The sequence below is a fragment of the Dermacentor variabilis genome, chromosome 10 (assembly GCF_050947875.1).
Source record: "Dermacentor variabilis isolate Ectoservices chromosome 10, ASM5094787v1, whole genome shotgun sequence".
Taxonomy (NCBI): domain Eukaryota; kingdom Metazoa; phylum Arthropoda; class Arachnida; order Ixodida; family Ixodidae; genus Dermacentor; species Dermacentor variabilis.
This window is the reverse complement of record NC_134577.1, coordinates 19,472,051-19,492,644: the sequence shown is the minus strand read 5'-3', so window position 1 is coordinate 19,492,644 and position 20,594 is coordinate 19,472,051. Positions and strand designations below refer to the sequence as shown.

General features: G+C 45.2%; 1 protein-coding gene across 1 annotated transcript in view; it reads right to left on the bottom strand.

Moving 5' to 3' along the window:
* Positions 1-598: 598 nt before the first annotated feature.
* Positions 599-20,594, bottom strand: part of LOC142560065 (vitellogenin-6-like) — a 46,731-nt gene continuing 26,735 nt past the window's right edge. The window contains exons 17-26 of the mRNA XM_075671843.1: positions 20,048-20,267; positions 16,824-17,127; positions 16,222-16,431; positions 13,464-13,727; positions 13,241-13,375; positions 9,807-10,058; positions 8,074-8,374; positions 5,551-5,708; positions 4,030-4,269; positions 599-782 (exon numbers count right to left, since the gene is read on the bottom strand). Coding sequence (XP_075527958.1) covers positions 618-782; positions 4,030-4,269; positions 5,551-5,708; positions 8,074-8,374; positions 9,807-10,058; positions 13,241-13,375; positions 13,464-13,727; positions 16,222-16,431; positions 16,824-17,127; positions 20,048-20,267 — 2,249 coding nt within the window. The 3' untranslated portion in view covers positions 599-617. The remainder of the gene's footprint in view (positions 783-4,029; positions 4,270-5,550; positions 5,709-8,073; positions 8,375-9,806; positions 10,059-13,240; positions 13,376-13,463; positions 13,728-16,221; positions 16,432-16,823; positions 17,128-20,047; positions 20,268-20,594) is intronic.

The following is a 20,594-nucleotide window of genomic DNA, read 5'->3' as shown; positions in this document are numbered from 1 at the left end:
CGTCCTCAGCGTGGATGAGTTGGACAACGGCATGGGCCAGCTACCATCTAATGAATGCCCGACTTTAAACCACAACAGAGGGTAACTAGTTAACGGGATAAGGCCGGCCTGCTAAAAGAAGGCTGACAAGAATTAGTATTTTTTCTTTGTTGATTTCTGAGGCCACGCCCACTTAGTATCTTCAGCACACTGTGGTGGATGGCAGCATCAAATGTATTCCCGCGAGCTGTTCTTTCTCCCGGCACTTTCTCATTATGGAAGCAAGGTAACTAACATGTGGACTACGGGCTAACCCTCTACGCTGCGTTCATTGAAAGTGTTGACCAGGTTACCCTCCCCCCCACACCCCACTGTGTAAACATGAACACATTGCCAGTTTATTACATTTTTCTTTATTGTCCCTTTTTGCAATTTATATAGGAGATGAAAGACTATCCATATCGCACTTTGGTGAAAGCTTAATTGAGCGCTATTTGTGGTTGTCGCTTTTAGGAAAAGCTAGAAGTGGCCATTTATTCCAGTGTTTGGCTTCCTGCTCTTTAGTCATAGCAGTTTGCAGTAGATATGCTCGTTGTGATTATATAACGAACGCTCAAAGCGTGCCGAGCCAAGGGTTGTTACGGGGCTGGCGGGTGGCACTTTGGGTTAGGTATAACGTAACTCTTGGCAAACTCCAGTGTGTTATTGTACAAATGGCCATCGGCACCGAACAGCTCGTGGTTCCTGTCCAGGTTGTAATCGCCGCACAGGCCGCACAAGTTTCCGCTGTATAACGGAGAAACCTGAAAAGAAAGGACAGTGCTTAACGTTGACTAGCGTCCATCGCCAGCCATAGAAAAGGCGGACTCTAGAATAAAAATTGATCAACAAAGCCAGGCAGTTGTTCCTGTGCTACAACCCCGATCTACGGAATGAATTTTCGAACGGTTCTCTTTAGACCGTGTCGCGTATTCACAACATTTATCCTCTATAGGTGTCGCCCAGAATTCGGCTCTCATCATGAGTGGACGTTCTCCGGACGCCGGCCAATAAGGAAACCATGGCCTCCGAGTTTGCAACGGTGCGATCTCGGAGGTCATGACCCAACGTACATATCCGGCATGTCCCCCGCAGTAACTCAGATTCTATGACGTTCAGCTTTCACGCTCGAGGTCGCACTTTAGATGTTCTGTTGTATTCCCAGGTGGTGGTAATAGAAGAACGCTCGCGCGACGTTCTTTATGTGCACGATAATAAATCCCATATGGTCGTGCGTGCGGCTACCATCAACAGTCGTGGGTTTGACTCCCACGAAAGGCCACAGGTTGGAGTGCCTTAACTGTACCTTATTTAACTGTGTCTTAATTAATTTCGCTTTAATTAACAACAGTGGTTGTGGGTGCTACTACCACCAATAGTCGTGGGTTAGAGTGCTGCAATAAACTCTACTAAATTAAACCTTCCTTAATTAACTTTTCTTTAATTGACATGAACTGCCTCGATTGGCTCACTTGGACAATAGGGTCGTGGTCATGCCCACGCCGGATTTTACGCCTCATGAGCCTTATAATGCTTTCGCATTAATACGCTTTTCTTTCGCAGTTCTTGTAGCTGGACTGCTCGGTGGGTATTCAGTAAATATAAGGGAGCGCAACCTGGAATGCAGACCAAGAATGAACACGAAGAAAGAACAGGGACAGTGCTCGTCCCGACCCATTTCTTTGTCCGTGTTCCAAATGGCACTCCTTTTACATTCACCAAAGTTTTTGTTTGCTCACAGATTGTTCTTTGGGTTCCGGCACAGTCACTTAAAGCAACCACGTTCCACCATCTCCCCAGGCGGATTTTCCCGTGGCACGTTTCGGCCACGTCGGTTCCGTTTCCGTATAAGGCAGGACGACTTCTCCCGCACAGCAAGTTTGAAGACGTGGATGCACGGCCAGTTGCTGTGAAAACTCCGTCGGGGACAATTTACGCTGTGTAAGGCGAAGCGATTGTCGGGGCATAACGCGCGAAGTCATGTGTCTAAATGAACATTAGTGCAGGTGATTGAGTAGAATAAATTCTACAGACCCAAGAGCTCGTTCCAGAGGTATCTCACGCTAGAAATACTAGGTGTTACTATATCAAATGATGTAGAACTATGGTTTCGGTGTCCTGTAATATCTAACGAGTCTTACAAGCCTGTTCGCAAAAAAAAAAAAATTCTGTATTTTTAAGGCCCCATGCGGGATGAGTACTTCAAGAACACCAAGTTTCAGAAGACCAGTACGGTAGAAAACCTTAAATGAAAATAAAACGAAACAGTTGCATGGCGTAGCACTTGAACCGCGCCTCTCCAGTTATACTTGAAGAAGATTAAGGAAAGAAATCTTAGAAAAAAATATTCGCCGACGATTACGATACTCCCTAATGCAAAATTTGAGCGCAGCTCTATATGTGTTTTCATTTCGCGGTATATGGGCTGGCGCGGACAATCTGTCTCGCGTGGAAAGTTGCAAGCGGAGCGAAGTGTGACGCGACTGCCTCGCTAATGGGGAGATCGCGAGAGGCAGCGCGTGGGGTGACGCGTGGGCGCGATTCGCAGCAGCAGCCGCCGACAGACCTCAGCTCACGTAGCGCTCGCCACATGCCATCGGTGAACAGACGACAGCACTAGAGTTACCGTATATACTACCAAAGGTAGCATATGTGAGCGTTTATGGCTATGACAAATTATTGCGGAACTTGTCACTTTTACTCCGGAGCTAGATTCCAGGGAGTCCAAGAGCTTTTTTCAAGTGCTGCTGCCCAAAATATTATCCTGAGCACTTCGCCTTCCGGCTCTAGTTACTCAGGTAAGATTACGATCTCGCCCTTTGCATCGCAACTACTGACAATCCTAATTGTGTGTTTGCACCTTTTCGCCAATTCCCCTTCTGAAATCCGGCCAAGATCAGGTGCTTTCAATGAGTCAAGGCAAGCTGGTTGCCTTTTAGCAAAAGCATTCTTCTGCACCCTGGAGGAAGGAAACTCAGGAGAGGCCCTACCCCCTCCATGCGCCAGGAAAAAAGTGTGGAGGAAATTACGTAGTAGGTTCTCCTCTTTTTTGCTGATTTTTTATTTCTTTGCTGTACGGCCACGCCTTTCGGGCCACAATGGCGGCATTGTTTTGGTTCTGTGCGCTCACACGTGTTGCTCCGTAGGTTTCGTACCGTGGCAAAGGCGCCGTCCGGGCAGGTTTGCGTTGGTCTCCGTGTTTTGTTGCGCTGCGTTATCTGGACCGTGCTCTACCGGATGTTGCAATGGCCAGGTGGGACAGGAGGAACTAAAGTTCGTAAAATGAACGCGCATGCAACGCTGTACGCAATGTACCGCGCCACGGCAATGGCTACGGACGAAGGAATATTCGCGGGAAATTTTGCCCTCTTTCGCAGAATAATGCTAACGTGCTAACGATTGCTTAGTATTGCTGCGGAGCGCGCTGGTCCGAGCAGCACGGTTGCGCGCGGCGCGGCGTGGTTTCGCGAGAAATGTAAACGAGAGAGGAGAGCTGGCCCGACAGGCGGAGCAACGTCATGAGCAACTCCAACTTCCGGCTTCACTTTAGCTTCGCAAAGAGTGACGTCAGGGCCTCTCCTTAGTTTCTTTCCTCCGTGTTCTGCACATTAGCAAGAAGAAATACTAGCATATACAGTAACTCTAGACTGCACGGTCCTCTGGCTCCATTTCGTAGCGGTCGTCGCAAGTATTCCGCCGCACTACGCTTTTATTCTCACGCTGCACTCCGCGTACCGGAATCATTCGCTGTGCTCGTTCGCTCGGTTACGCCGAGGGACAACGCCGACGTTCGTCGCAGGAATGGAAGCCTAAGCGCTGCGCTCTAAAATCACACGGGGCGAATGCCATCATCGTAACTATACCGCCGTCACTGCTTAGCACTTTCAGTGAAACTTATAAGAACTTTCTTGATGCGGAAGGTAATTTATGGATGCCAAAACATATTTGTGAGTCCATTTTTGAAATAATGCCCTTAAATTTGTCAGCACAAAGAGAAATCTGCGTATTTACCTCAGCCATGAGCAAGTTCCCGTCGAATCTTAAGTGGATGCCGATCGACTCGGAGTCCAGCGTGTACCACTTGGTGTCCTCCTTCTTGATCCTGAAGAGCTCGGTGTCGCGATAGGTGTGGCTGAAGGGATGCTCGGACGTGATGTTTATTTTGTTGCGACCTACGCGCACCGCCAGACCGAGTTCGTTGTCCGAGGGCATGATCTCTATCCTAGTCCTGTGGATGAACACCCTCAGTACCTGCATTCGAGGCAGACGAACAAAAAAGAAGACGGAAACATGTGTATCTATGACGTGTTGAAGGATATTTTTTTCTTACGGTGAACCTAATTAGGCTGTTGATAGCATTCCGATGTCTTTGCTGTATGACCCACCAACGACGTCGCAGGCTAACGCTTGAAAGCGGGATGCCAACCGACGCTAACATTCGGAAAGTTCCTTGAAGAAGCAGTGAACCTTTAACATTGCCATATTTGACGGCAGAAACTTTGACTTTTGTTGTGGATGGTAGCTGAATGATCTATGAAAGTAACGGATGGACAAAGATGCCTCAGATTTGCGCTGGTTTCAGTGCCTACGCAGTAATTGCACGTGATTCGGGACAAAAGCGGAGTTAAACAACCAAATTCGCATGCACCCAAGCCTTAAGAGAATGCTTTATATTGGCGAACCGCGATGGTGCCTATTGAAGCACATGTAAAACACAGAAAGGTCTTTATGAGACAACGCCCTGACCGATTTGATTGAAATTGTTGCATTCGAGACAAAAAAGTAAAACTCTAGTGACGTTACAAGCGGAATTTTGGTATCATGCCTGTGTGTTTTTTACCAAAGCTCTCGAAAGCCCATAACTTATATATATATATATATATATATATATATATATATATATATATATATATATATATGGAAGCTCCTGCACTCCTACTTCTGCACCTAAAACAGATAGCGCAGTTCTGTAATCTGAACATGCTAGAGCATACAAAGCCCACAAGTTTAATATATGAATTCACAACCTACGTGAAATTTTCAGAGGCTTCACGAAGGATTTTGCTCCTTCTGACTTCTAAATATGTGGTATATTTCAGCATGATGCATAACGTATTTCTGTCCGGTCTGTATTTATTATTAGGTGCAGCTTAAATAATTTTCATGTTGATTATTGCGGAGTAATGAAGTGAAAACTCATTAGCTTTCTTAATTTGCAATCTTCAACAATTGTTATAAAAGATCGGTGACCTGAAACAAATTTTTCTCCTTTTGCCTAGCTATATGGTAACATGAAATGTTAAGAATGATTGCAGTGCCATGCAGTAATTGCACATGATACACATACAAACGTGTTTTGTTTTACGATGTCCCTCTGACAGTTTCATAATTCTGGCATATTCATATGTGATCAGCTTCAATAGTCCTCTTTATGATGTTCACAATAAATCATTCAAACTTGAACTGCCCCTCCCCACAAAGATAAATGAACTACGCTGGCTTTTAGAAAGATAGTTTGGGGCGAATCCTCACCATAGCAAGTGAAGTGTTCTTGGTGGCACGAGCCAGGATGAGGAACCTACTGGGCGAGGAGCAGTCGAAGGCGACAACCTTGTAGCAGTCTGTTTCTGGCAGGTCGACAACGGTGCCGTCGAACGTGCGCACACTCAGGGATTGAAGGTAGCAGGAAGCTGTCACGTAAAAAAAAAACATGATGGTGCTGTTCTCAAAGAAATGAAGTTTGAGAAAAGTAACGAAAACAGAAAGAAAGGAGGAATTTAACCCTTGAAATGCGGAACACCATTTCCCACCAGAGAAAATAAAGCAGCTTGTTAACGTTTATTTCAGGTCATGGAGAGTAAATTGGTGCGTATAAAACGGTGAAATCATGACTGAATACAAATTAATTTCTACGGTAATTATTTATTTAGTAATGGATTTTCTCAACTATCCACAACTGAAAACTCCCTTGAGTTTATTAAAAACGCTAGAATAAGCTCCAGACTTTTAGGCATCAAAAGTCGAATGCGCAAACTGCGCGTTTGCGCATGAAGGGGCAGGCTGCAAGCAAACGAAACGTCAGACTATTTTCGCTACTTAACTGTCTGCTGTTTGAACAATAACATCTGCTAACGAATTGCCGTGCGTGTAAGCCCAATCTTCCCCTAAAAAAAAGAAAACGCAGGTAGAAAGGCTGTCGTATATATATATCTTTCCCTCTTGTTTTTTTTTTTTTTGTCTTCGCGAAATGGCCCTTAGTGCCACTGTATATTCGTGAGGTCACAATATGCATCCTATCACAACTTGTTGCTGGGCTAGTTGGTTCATGCTTTTAACGGCACGTAGGGCGCGAACTGACCCACCGTGTTGGCCTATAGCGGCTGTGGCGTTGCGTTCCATGGGGCCGAAATGCAGTGACGCCCGTGTATCCTGCATTCGGTGCACTTTACAAAAGCCTAAAGTCGCGGTCAAATTTCTGTGGCAATGAAGAGGAAAGCTACGGAGGCAAAGCACGCACAAGTGAGAGCGCTTCTAAAAAAAGAGTCCCGTGTTTTCATCCACGTTAGATTAAGCTCGGGACGAGCAAACACAAACACCTTATTGGCGACAGTTAAATGAGAAAAAAAGAAACAGACCCGTAAATGTAAAGGTTTACTTATTTTGCAGCTTTTCCATTCCGCGTCTGAGCAAACGCGGAACCGTCGTACGTGAGGCTGCGTTGATTCGGCGTCTGTTCCGAGCAACCAAAAGCGCTGTCAAACACTGGCGGACTACTTGGCGCCGTAACACGTGTGCAGCAGCCACGCGCCGGTAGCTTTCCCTTCATTGTCACACAAAGTTGTCCACGAGTATCGAACCCTCTACCTTGAGCTCGACAGATGAATGCCCTAGCCACCTGTGCACCGCGGTGGGTCACAAGGGAGCCGTTGGGCTATAGGTGGTCAACATTATTCCAGGCACCCTCGCGACGGCGTGCCTCACAATCAGATCCTGCGTTTGGCATCTAAAACCCCAGAATTGTTTTTTTTTCTTAAATGGCGTGAACTAGGCGGGTAAATATTGAAGAGCGTCGTTCTTCCTTTCTCTTGAGCCTGCCGTTATTTTTTTTTTGCTTTATGAGTTTTCCGCTCTTTGTTTTGGCTCTTGCCATTTTTTTTTCGCTCTTTTCTGAGCCTGTCAGTTCTTTTCTTGTTTAATAATAATATTTGGGGTTTTACGTGCCAAAACCACTTTCTGATTATGAGGCACGCCGTAGTGGAGGACTCCGGAAATTTCGACCACCTGGGGTTCTTTAACGTGCACCTAAATCTAAGCACACGGGTGTTTTCGCATTTCGCCCCCATCGGAATGCGGCCGCCGTGGCCGGGATTCGATCCCGCGACCTCGTGCTCAGCAGCCCAACACCATAGTCACTGAGCAACCACGGCGGGTTTTTCTTGTTTAGTTAACATCCTAAACGTCGTTGAAAATTTGGATCTTCTTGTCGGAATCACAGTCGCAGCAATTAAGCGGGTGCTCTGGGAACAACGTCAGCAACCGAGAGACTCAGACCCGAACATTATATATATATATGATGTGCCTTGTTATTGTTTAATACATTCATCTGCTGCTTTTCTGTTCACTTATGCCTTCTCTACTAAAACCTGTATTATCGTAAATTTGAGATGTTGCCATTGTTGTTTGTATTATTAATTATAGTCATCATGCACAGGAGGTCCCATTTCAGCTTCTAAAAAAACGGGACCACCTTCTCTATATACTTATACTGCAATCATCCCCATTTTCGTCACGAATGAAACTGATTCCGATATATATATATATATATATATATATATATATATATATATATATATATATATATATATATATATATATATATCCACTATAGTCCTTGCTAAAGCTCCCTTGACGCCGAAAGCCAGGTGATCTTGCGACTTTCGTTTTATGAACGTAAGTCGACCTGGCGTGTTTTTCCTTCGATCCCGGCTTGTTTTCACCAAACATGGAGATTGCGCGTACATTGAGGTGTGAGCGTAAAAAAAAAGGCGCTCTCACTGTGCCTGTAGAAACTTGAGAACAGCGCGGCGTTCGCGTAACCAGTCGTCTTGAAGAGTCCCGGCTCGAGAATCTTGCTGAATGTGGGCACCTCCCAGTGTTCGTGGTGGTGACCATCCTCGGTTGTTACCACCATGTTGGTGTGCGGCTCGTCGTCGGCACCCAATTGTGGAACTTGTGACACCACGTGAAGCTTGCCGTGGTCGCCCGTTATGTGAGAACCAATGACACCAACGAAGCCGGCTTCCAGAGGCGCTTGTACGTAGCGTTTGGCGTAGTACGGATAAAAGCGGTCTAGCAGCTGCGGAGGAAAACAGTGAGAAGTTGCGTTTTTCGTTACGGTTAATTTGCTGGAAAGCCGATTTTGAGTAGATAGATTTACAATGTGAGCTTTTTTTTACTTTTTGAACGTAAGAGTCACAGCAGTACGGCGTTGAGCGGCGGATGAGCAAACGTTGGGGGCTAGTCTGTCGTCTGTGTGCTTAGATATTCGCGAAAAACAGTGTTGCAGCAATTCTGCCCAACTCAAGGAAGCTAGAGGCGCTGGTTGTTCCTGCTCAAAAGCATGCCACAGTATCTATATTGAAGTAAGTGCGGACCAAACTGCCTTGCCCGAAGCCGCGAGTTCTGGCAGACGGTAGGGGAAAGGCTACTGAATCTGTCGGCGGAGGTTTAGGAATAAGAGAATGAAAGACGCTCTAATTTATTAGCACATGAAAATAAGGATAAAAATGATCGATTACATAAGCCGACAGACAATCAAAGCTTCAAGAGTTTTATATAACAAACAATCTTGCCGCACCGTTTCCCTTCCTTTGAAGGCCTGATAATTTCTTGGCATGAACTACTGACAATATGGGCAGTGAATAATTCGGAACGTGAGGAGAACGGCATTGCTGGCGCCAGCGAACACCTGCTTTTACATGTGACGCTTGTAAAAAGCATCCGTCCATGCATTCAGAAATGCCGTCCTTCGCAGAGTAAGGACTAAGATAATGTACCTGGCTGACGATACGTTACGACAGGAGAGGAAGATGTTTTGTTGCCTCCAAACGTGCCTGACAAGACTACTCGCTCTGTTGTCTTTCTGGCCTTAATTTTCCTACTCCTCATTTTTATAATTGATGAACATGTACGAACTGGCCTAACAACTTTTATTGATGTTATAGTACTCTACTATAATAACAAATAGCATAATTTGCACCTCTCTAATTATGCGATGGCATACTTAAAGAATGTGCTGATTCTGACCTCTCGACAGCTGCGCTCGCATGCGCGCACGTATATTTATCGAAGCAGCGTTTTTATTTCGCCTATGTGTATGTTAACTTAAGAACTCAGGCGTGCTAAACACACATTAACTTTTTCGATAGATACCACCAAACTGGCTGAGATCCGCCTGTAATGCTATAAAGAAATGCATGACCGACGGTAGCATCGAACCTCCCACTGCCAGCCCCGCAGCCCCATGCTCCAACTATTAAGCCATGATTTGTTTCTACATTGATCGATCTCACGCGTGCATCTCGCGCCAATGCCTTTCTATGAAGCATTCGGCGCGTGCGTCACGTGCCGGTTCTTGGCATTCTTCACTCGTGACATACAGCGCCTTGAGACGCGGCGTTAGACTGCATTGCCTCCGGGATCGGCTCATATTTTCTGTGAGAAAAGCGGGTAAAGTTCGCCTACAATGCTATCGCACTAAAAAAGGAGACGTGCGTCGGGATACATACCGGCTTGTAGTTCTTCCACTGTACGTCCGCGGTGAATTTGCCGAGGCGGCTGGAGTAGTGGAGCAACTTGTAGCAGTAATAGTCAAATTTGAGCCCCTTCTGTTGAGAATCGTGGCATTTCTTGGCAAGCTTGTGGAGGAACCTGCTGCTGAACCTTTTCCTGCCGACTGCCTTTACAGCAGCAGCAGCAGCAGCCGCCAGCTGCTGCTGTTCGTCGTCGTCTGTGTGTGTGAACTTGCCGTCAATTGTGATCTGTTACGAGAGAGAAGGCCAGACTGAAAGATTTCTGCAGTCTCTTGAAGTGATGAAGAAATTTGGATTTTATGTGTTGTATGTGTTGGCTAAAAAGCCTTACTAGGGCTACAAAGGATTTAACATTTCCGGATTTTTTTTTTGCTATTCAGCAACGTCAGTGGCACTAAATAAGTTTGGACTAGGGGTCTATTTAAATACTATTTGCATTTATGTGGCGAAATATTTATTTATGGCAATGGAAATGAAACCCAGGCGTTATTCTGTTTTTCAACTTTGCGCCTGCGTTCTCGTTCCAAGAATTGGGGTTGTATTAAAAAGCTCCATGGAATCACAAGTGAACCGGACTTCTTCAGAATGTCACCGTAACCGTGTTGTGCTTGTAGGATGCAAAACCTTATAATTCATTGTTTTTTATTTGAATCTCACATAAGCTGCTGGGGCATGCTCCTTTGATGCCAGGAATTTCACCTTATTTTTTTCTGGTATTAGCCATTTTGTTTTGAAAGCAAGATCTTCTTAGCTGATTTCACAGGGATGTGGTGTACCTGGGATCGGAGTATCTTGTAACCATTTCCAGAAAAAAAACGGCCTTTTCTCGCCTCCGCAGCGTCTTAGCGAGTCACAAATAATGTCAGTCGCTATACTTATATGCACACGTCGGCACTTTTACAGCCGTTATTTAGTATCCTTACTGGCGAGTAATCCTAGTCGATTCTGGCGCATAATAAATGCCTGTTTCAGCCTGACATGATCCCAACTAATTCTGGTGGTGACGTAGTTCCCGAGTGACAGTGTTCAAAGTTTCTAAATGACGTGTTTTGTTCAGTCTTCACTTGCGAAGACGTCACTACATGCCCTGACTTGCCCTCATGGTCCCACATTAGCACGTCTGAAAGTGTTAATAACGAGTTGGACAAACAGACTGAAAACTTCGTCTGCACCACATCACAACGGATTTAATAACAAGTTTCTTAACAATGCGTCCCAGGGTCTCTTTATAATATATTCACGCAATCACATTGCACTGGTCATATTCCACATGACCGGCGAGTAGCTAAATTCATCCCATTTTACAAATCTAGGGAATGTTTGCCACCCCTTAATTACTGACCAATGTGATTAACCAGCACAATGTGCAAACTAATGGAACACATTATTCATTTGCAATTCACCAGATATTTCGAAGCTCACAGTTTAATATTTAAATACCAGCACAGATTTAGAAAGGGTCATTCTTGTGACACACAGCTCGCTGGATTTCTTCCCGATTCGTATTCATGAATTGACGCCAGATTCCAGGTGGACGCCGTGTTCCTAAATTCCTCCAAAGATTTCGATCGTGTTGTGCATTACGTGCTGCTTGCTAAATTTCAGGACTTAATATTCGTCCTCACCTTTTAGAGTGGATAACTTCTTTCCCAGCATCTAGACTACAGCACAGCTGCGCTAACAACTCTTGCTCAACCATTAGTCCCGTCGTGTCCGGAGTGCCTCAGGGGAGTGTGCATGGGCCGCTAGTGTTCCTTGCGTGTATGAATGACTTGCCTAACTGCGTTTCGTCCCGCACTAGGCTTTTTGCCGACGATGGCGCACATTATCGTAACACATTTTCTGATAACGATCATGTAACTCTCCAAAGTGATTTAGACTCAATTCACACATGGTGCAAGTTATGGCTAATGCCCCTAAATATTACTGTGACTAAATTAATGTCCTTTACCGCCCGAAGCACCCGAGTCTCCACTTCGTATCATATTAGAACGCTGTAGTGTGGAACTCGTCCCAGTCTATAAGTCTCTAAGTGTTCATTTACATTGCAACTTAACGCGGAGCCATCACACTTATTCCACACTTGCAGCTGCTAATCGCTCTCTAGGAATCAACAAACACAACCTAAAGCACGCTCCTGTTAAGATACGTAAACTGCGTGCACATAAAAAAGCGTGCATATTTTTCATACACATGATCGGGCTCTGTGAGTTACTTAGTTTTGTCATATTTAGTATATTTTTGTAACGCTTTGTTTCTTCCTAGGTAAACTCCGTTAGCATACTTTCTTTCTGTACTGCACCCTATTGTTTTTCGCGGCTGCTACTTTCTAAAAAGTTTTGTTTATACTGCCCTCCCCCCTCCTATGTAATGCCCTCAGCTGAAGGCATATGAGGGTACTGTGATTAAATAAAAAATAAAATGTGGTCATCACAGAGGCAAGGAGAGATACTTCGTGGCAGAGTATTCAAAGTTAACGATGCGGGCGTAATTACTGCTTACGTAGTCGAAAGTTAACGATATTGCAATATACTTCTGTAAAGGATGCACCGCCACAAGCAGAGACATGCTGAGGTAAAGCCACTCTGCGGCACAGTATTGGGAAATGGAGCGAGTTCACTTGGACTCAGCTGGGCACGCGCGAGGTAATGTTGTCTGGAAGGCGGCTTCTTTCTGTGTTGCGGATAAGAAGTGAAAATGTGTCATAGAGTAGGTAAAAATTAACGGTACGGACTTTATTAACGGCCATATCGTCGAAAATTGGTCCCATTGCATCACTGACTGCACTATCGCCGGGACCAGCCAACTCCCCGCCCCCCTTACTTGGGAACGCATGCCCGGTATTGCGCTATTTCGCGGATCGGCGTACACATTCCTGTAGCCCATACGGACGTAAGCCGACCTGGGTACCGCCGCTGGGAACACACGCGGGGGACGCATACAGGGACTAGAGGTAAACAGCTTCGCTGTAAGAAGCTATAGAACAGAAATATATCAACATGGAATCCTTTGAACCAGAAAGTAGGTCGACTTGTCTTCTTCAGCGTCGACACCTGGTCGACCCTTTCTTCTTTCTCTTCTTTTTCACGTGTCGTGTAGGATATCGATTCATTTTTGTTTATAACCAAATAACTGAATTTAACTAAGAGTTGCTCAGCCGTCTTTTCCCCATGGGTGTTTCTCTGTGTAGTTTCTGAAATGTTGCTTCTGTAAAACCATTTGCTTTATCGGAGTTGTTAATGTCGAGGCATAGCCGTTAACGGTCGACGCGCTGTACACATTTATGTTTACAGAAGGGAATAAATTAGGTGGCCGCTTTGTATGTCCTAGTACGGTGACGGTGACGTCAACTGTCACTTCAGGCTCCTTGTAGAAGTTTTATCTATGTGTGCAGAAATCGGCAAACTTACACTCGATCCTGCTTCACAGCTGCTTCCATAGTGGACGTCTAGACGGGCGTCGATATGTTTCCCCACGTGAAATGCAGACATGTTTGTTAGGCTCCAGTCGGGCTTAGGAAACTTCGCTGAGGCTTCCACGCAGATCTATAAGAATAAGTTGAAAGCTACAAAAACAAAAAGACTTTCTTCTCCAGCACCCTTCCCCACGACCAATTGATTTGCAAAGCCTTACTTTCATTCCTTTGGCGTCAGCTCGGCTGAACGACGTCCTGTCGTAGAAGAACTGCAGCTTTCGGTTGAAGAGGTCGTGGTTGAAAGAGTACCGCAACTCGGCGGCCACCTTTCGCTCCTTGGTGTCACCCTTGAAGTTGACGTCGAGTTTCAGGACGTGAGTGGACGGCAACTCGCTACCTTCGCCGATTTGGTCATGGACGTTGAAGTGGCTTTGCCGTTCGTCACCTGGCTCCAAGAACTTGTACGATATGTCGATGTCCAGCTAAACAAGGGGTTCAAAACATCTGCCATTACATAGCGCATATCGTGTCAGAACTGGACATGCGAGTAAGCATACGCCGATAAAGCGGAAGTAGCTGTCGCTAAAATTATTGTTTTATTTTTCTTTATCTCTTTCATTGCTACTTTATTCAAGGATGACTTACAAAATATGTCTGAAAATTATTGTCGGCTAATGGCTCCAAATTACGTGGCAGGGTGAACGCATCATTGCCAAAGAAAAAAATAATGAAGAAAATCCACCTTAACCAGCACCTACATGTAGGTATCGCAAGAACATTAGGGCATTTTGTACAGGACAAGGCAATATATTTAACCAAAGCTAAATGGCTAAGTGCTTGTAGCAACCGATAAATGGCATTTAATCAGCAGCCCAGACAATCGTTGAAAACATGAATCGAGGTCATTTGTCATATTCACTGGAACTTTTATAAATATTGAAATGAGGTACATTTCTTTCTATCGTAAGCTTTTTCCGTAACTTACAAAGCGCACCCAAATCTTCTATAGTTATACGAGTAGAAAAGTGGCGCCACGGCCTCCGAGATCAGGTATCGCTTGCTGTATATTGATCTCGGAGGCTTTTGTGGCGCTCTGACAACTTGTGCCCGCGACGAAAAGAGGGCACCACATTGCTACTAGCAATACGGTGCCCAACCAGGCCAAGGTGACTCAAGCAGGTTAGGTGACTATTCGTAACCGCCCCTTTTCAAAGGGGATGCCAATAAATTATCATAATCACCTGGAAAGGAGTAATGATGCCAGTGCTAATGTTCGCTAATGCTATTCTGAGCAATGAATCAGAAATATTGTCTGGGCTGAAGATTAAGCAGAGGGTGCTGGGCCAACTGACTTAGGGGGTCCACGGTAAAACCGCAAGTCATCATGGCAGCGCAAGGTGACACTAATTGGACTTCTTTTGAAATCAGAGAAGCGCAGAGCAAGATTAATTTTGAGGAAAGTCTAAGAAATATGGATGAAAAGTAATGGCCGGCTAAAGTGCACAAATATCTGTGCCTTAAGAGCGTGTACACGGACTGGAGGAAGAGGCAGAGAAAATGGGCAACGAAGTACAGGATAATTAAAATTGTAAATAGACGAACATGATTCATAAAACAAAGGAAAGTGAGAGAAAAAGAGACGGTAAACTGGACCCACAGGATGGAAAAAAATTTCGGCAAGACCAATCTCACGATGACTGTCGACGTTAATGCCTTAGCATTGAATCGCTATAGCCATGCAACATAGTGCCACCACATAAACTAGCTTGAGGCATGTTCTGCAGTGGGGCTCCTCTTTGGCGTTTCCCTAAGAACACATGGTGCTATCTAGCGTCACCGCCGCGAAGCCTCCGCATGACCTCCGAAATGTGTGGTGCTCCGGTGCGTGCGAGCACTGAGAAACGCGTCATGTGGGCTCCCCTCTCATCCTTCTTTCTGGACACGCTGCGCCATCTAGTAGCGCTGACGGGAAGACCGCGCGTGGCCTGCAAGATGAGAAGCCTGGGGCGGCGGTGCCTGTGAGCTCTGAGAATCGTTCCCTCGCGTGTCGCACACCGTGTGGCACATAATCAGTGACCCTAGTTGGCAAATGGTTCATTGAAGAGAGGCTCGTGCCCAGTGCAGTTGTCCGCAGTCCAAATTCCGCAGTCTCCTAACCACCACCATCGTCATAACAAAAACCACGGCGGTTGCCTACAGGTGCTTTAAACTCTGGTCTATGGTGTTCTTGTGAGCAATGAAAAGGTGTACTCAACTCTGCCTTTATTTAATGCCTTCGGGTCTTTAAGAATGAAAAAAAAATAAATGAAACTTTCACGAGGTTTCATGTGAATCGGCACTGGACGCACTGAAGTGTACGGCTACCAGCGCCGCGTTCCTTACTCAGTGCAAATATAGCAAGCTTGTCAATTCGTCATTCTGGCGCAACTGATTTGAAATCTCGCGTGAATGATCGTACACCCGAAAGGTATTTCTCGACAAAATATGCCCCCCCCCCCAAATGTGTTCAATCAATTTAAGCGAGCGGCGCCGCATGAACATAACAACAAAGAGTGGATGTAAGAATAGTACAACTAATCATTATAACTGCAATACATGATACATTCAGAGGAAATATTCTGGAAATTGCGCTTCAGCTTCTTTAACTATCGCTGTCTAACGAATAATTTTCGTCTCCTATGTGCAGTTATTACATTTATTTAAGATATACGGAAACGCAAACGGTAAAATTCAAAAGGATAGGTAGAAGATAAAAAAAAATAAAAAGCTAAACTTGCGTACACGAAAGCATACAATCGTTTGCTAATGGTTGGTCAGGTTATGCCGAAATAACTATGAGAACGCTCACTCCGAATTCTTAATAATAATAATAAAAAAAGAACTGAACCAGCTGTAGCCCCTTCTTTGACGTCTTTCACTCCAATTCTCACTCTTCTGATGCCACCTCTTCGATTCTGGCATGTTTTCTTAACTCACTTCCTTGGTGGCATTTTCGGCAGCGGGAACGGCGTAGATTTTGATCTCACGTGGCTGCCAGTGAGGGTTAATGGCCATGTAGTAGAAGAGCTCGCGGTACGACATCTCATGGTAGACCTCTCGCACAAATTGGTGCAGGCCCTTGCTGATCCCGTGGCCCTTGACGTTCAGGCCGACGCCAAAGGTGTCGTCGAAGTAGTGGCGGTCGAACTGCGCATGAAGCCACATAAATGGTTTCAGAAAAGGGGAACATATTCGTGGGAAACCTGCTTATACAACATTTCAGGTTGCTGTAAGAAAAAGAAAGGAAAAGAAAAGGCGTTGTTAACGCCTGGCAATCTAGATTTCACACAGCTGGCGATCTTAAATACGGTCCCTGAATGGAAGACCGAGAACTTTATCATCTGAACTGAAACGTTGAGAGGTTAAGAATGGCGGTCATGGCATCTTCCTCCACCTCACTTTCATATACATCAAAGCTTCGATGACATTTGATAACATTCGATAACCACAATCAAACATTGCTTTCAGAGACAACGATCGCGCTCTGTGGACCAGGATGGTGCGCTCCTAATTAAAAGAATTCCATATAGTTGGTTCACCTTGGTCAGCTCTTCAGGTTGGTAGAGAGACCTCATCCAGTTGCTTAACTCAGTCTGGCCTTGTGTGGAGTTTGAGCTGTCGTCGTAGCCCACGGCGAACGTGAAGGGGTGGGAGCTGTGGTCAATGACGTTCCAGGGCAAATGCAGCGGACGGCGCAGGCTCAATTTGCCTTCGAGCGGTGCCAGAGTTGCCTCGAAGTCCAGCGGCCAAGAGACGACGGTCCTAGCAGCATGGCCCGTTCCGAGAGCCAGCTTGGTGAACTCTGGCGCGAAGCCGAGCATCTGGTACGACGAGACGTCGTATCTGTTCGAGAGACGGGAGAATTCAAACGAAACAAGAAATGATGCTGGTTGCGGGTGACCGAAACGAGGTCGAATACGCTTTGTGGAACGTGTTGTTTTAATTGTTTAAATGTTAATTTCATATTGTACATACTGCAGACCCTTCGTTCCAAGGAGAGGGGCAATAGAATGCGTACAAACAACAGTGACTAAATCAGGAACAAGCAAGTACAAATTTACGCAATTTTTGGTCACACTGCGTCTGTAAACAGTAGTTCCCCTCAGACATTGTTCGGGGAAAAAAAGGAAAATTGAAGCATATAAGTTCAAGCATAGTAGGGTGTAAGTAAGTCCGGGTGATGCTGTCATGCGTGCCGTATTATTGCAGGCGTTACGCAAGTTGACTGTTTCAATCCAAGCCTGCTGTTGAGAAGGAGGGAAAGGAAATCAAGACTGAGCTGCTTTCGGCGTCATTGTGGAGTGGGTACAGAATTTTCTATCATAATTTTAGAGGGAGAGTCCAATATTGCGAATTGATGAAAGATAAACCTGACTGCCTTTCTTTGCGTTTTTTCAAGGCGCGTGATATTTGACTTTGTGTAAGGATCCCATGATATGAATGCGTACTCTAGCTTTGGTCTAATTAATAAAAAAATTGCTGGCTATTTCTTAATGAAAAGCAAATGTACGCATGAAATGGCTACCGGCAAAGCAGATTGGTTGGAGATGATGCTAGCCACAATCTTGAAATGTGTGTAGTGCATGTTCGCAACGGTATACCATACCGCACCACATTGCACCACGTCATACTGCACACTAGTCCATATGGACGCAATGGCGTCTTGTCACAGACAGAACCTCATTGCAAATCTCGTCTCGGTCAAACAGCCATCCTCGGTGCGTCGGACGGTGCCGGACGCGCCGAATACCTCGCGGACTGCTGGCGTTTAAAACAGGTCAGGTAACTGTGCGATTAACTGTGTGAGAGTAACTGTGCGAACGGTTTCAGTGCCAAAAGATGACAATCAAGTGTATAGTGCCCCGTACCTGCACTTCGAACGTTGCTGTTGGAAATCGCAAATAAGACTTGATGCGCACTAGAAGTTCCAGCTTGAGTACCATTGTGAACAAACATATAGAAGAACTCGGAAGATATATTTTTGTAACTTGTTTGAGAAGTAACTAGCGTGTGTAATGCTGTCTTGACTGGTTGCCCGGATGATCTCGTGTTGTTCTCTAAACTTGCCCGGCTGTTCTCGTTTGAATGCCCGGATAACGGCTCTTGCTTTTGGCTCAATGCCACTTGAAGGTCGCCGACGACGAGAGCTAAAAGAATTGCATGCCACTCGGAGGGGCACTTTTCAGTTTATGGCTTAGGGAATTGAGTTTGCGGAAAGCCACAGAGAAATGTTATTTGTGCGTGTTCCACGACAATGTGTGAGTCAAAGCAGCACCTAAATATTTGTACTTCTTAGTCTCATGCAGTGCTGAAGAACCTAGTATATAAGAAAACGTTAGTGGGTATTTGTGCGAGTAACACGAAGAAATACAGATTTCTCAGTGTTAATAAACTTCCCTCATGCATCATACCGCATCAAGATGTTGTTTAAATCCATTTAGTCTGATCATTCTGACAAGTTATATCTCTGTACAAAATACAATCATCGGTAAACAATCCAATTTGCACACCAGGAGTTATAATTTTAACGATGCCATTTATACTCTTATACACTAAGAACAGCAATGGCCCCAAGACGCTACCTTGCGGCACCCCTGACGTGCTGCAAGAGTGGCCGAGCTATGTTCCTTAATTGTAACATATTGGGTGCGTTTGGTCAGGTAAGTGAAAATGTCAGGTATTGCAATAATTCTAAGCATTAAAATTAATTTGTCATTCGGAACCTTGTCGAAGTGTTGGGTGAAATCTAAAAAAAAATAATACATCCATTTGGCCATTATTGTTGAGAAATAAAACAAACGAGTGAATCACTGATACCAGTTGTGTTACCGTCGAATAACCCTTCCTGATGTCGTGCTGAAACTCCGTGAGCACATTGTTTACAGCCAAGAATTCCTTCGCATAGTTGGCCGCAATATTGATCCAAGAGTTTGCAGCATTGTGATGTCAGAGAAATGGGACGATAATATTGTAATCTTAATCGAGCCTCCTTTTTTTGAACATTGGAAGAATTCGGGCCCCCCTCCAGTCATCCGGCAGTTGTTACGTAGCAAATTCGGATTTTTGTCGAAGTTTTCATTCGCGATATCGTATGATCTGCGTAGGCAACTACGCAGATCATGAGACTGCTTCACGAGGCTGACCGTGCAGCGCAAAAGTCGCTCGGCGCATATTCTCATATTATGTTGGACTTAGCGCGTCACGAGTAATCAAGGGAATCAATTAACACCCTTTACGACGCTCACTAATTTGAATGACTGAAAGCCTGTCATAATGTCCGTTGCCAACAATGAAGCTAAGCCTTTATGAAAGGGAAATCCGCCAACGGGGGTGGTCATGTTCAGTAATATGGGTTCGCAAATGTACACCGCACAGCTGAACATGTATTGTTACTGCATAAAACTAGCTAGCATGAACGGTCGCCTTCTTCAGCACGATGCAGTATTTGGTTTGCTTCTTTAATTTCTGTACCAATTCGTAGTTAAACCTCCAATAAGGTTTCTTACAGGCAGTATAATCAAGCAAGAGGCCACAGCTTGCACCTACATTAGGTGCACAACGCCATCAAAATACGGATTATTCTTTCAAACAAAAATAAAAGGAATGTCCGGAAATTCGCGAACGCCACTTGGATGTATGTACTACCTAGCTTGGCAACCTTGATGATGCCCACAAACGCAACGCATTCCTCCCCCACCACAAGACGGTCTGCGGGGGCTGGGACAGAGCCTGCGACCTCTGGTTCTGTAGCACAAGCACTTACAGGTAGTGTTGCTTGATGGCCAAGTGGAGCTCTGTGTTGTCACCACGGCTGAGGTCCATCTTCTCTCGTTTCGCGTAGATAAACTCGACCTGCTTGAAGTCGGAGAAGACTGGCACGCCCAACTCGCTGGGCATCAGCAGCTTTATGTCTTTAGTCAAGTAAAAGTGCTTCTTGCGGATATCCTTGCCAAGCAGTTCCTGAATGGCCTGCTCGGCTTTCCCTGAGAAAATGTATGAGGAAAAACGTCAGTACTGCGTCGTATTTAAGGGTGTACGAATAGTAATTCATGGCGCCGAATCAAACACGAATAGGATAATGCTAAAAGGAATCGAATTGAATAATGAACACTTTTCGAATAGCGTTCGAATAGCATAAACTGCCGTTTTCACCATCGATAAAGAACGATCTTCACGTACTAGCATAGTCAGAACGTTAGCTAGTTTTCGTTGGTACATTGAACGTTATGAGGCGTTGTTCAATGACAGCGAAACGGGAGCATTAGGAAGAATACGCAGATTATTAGCATACTCGGTTCTTACTGGTGGGT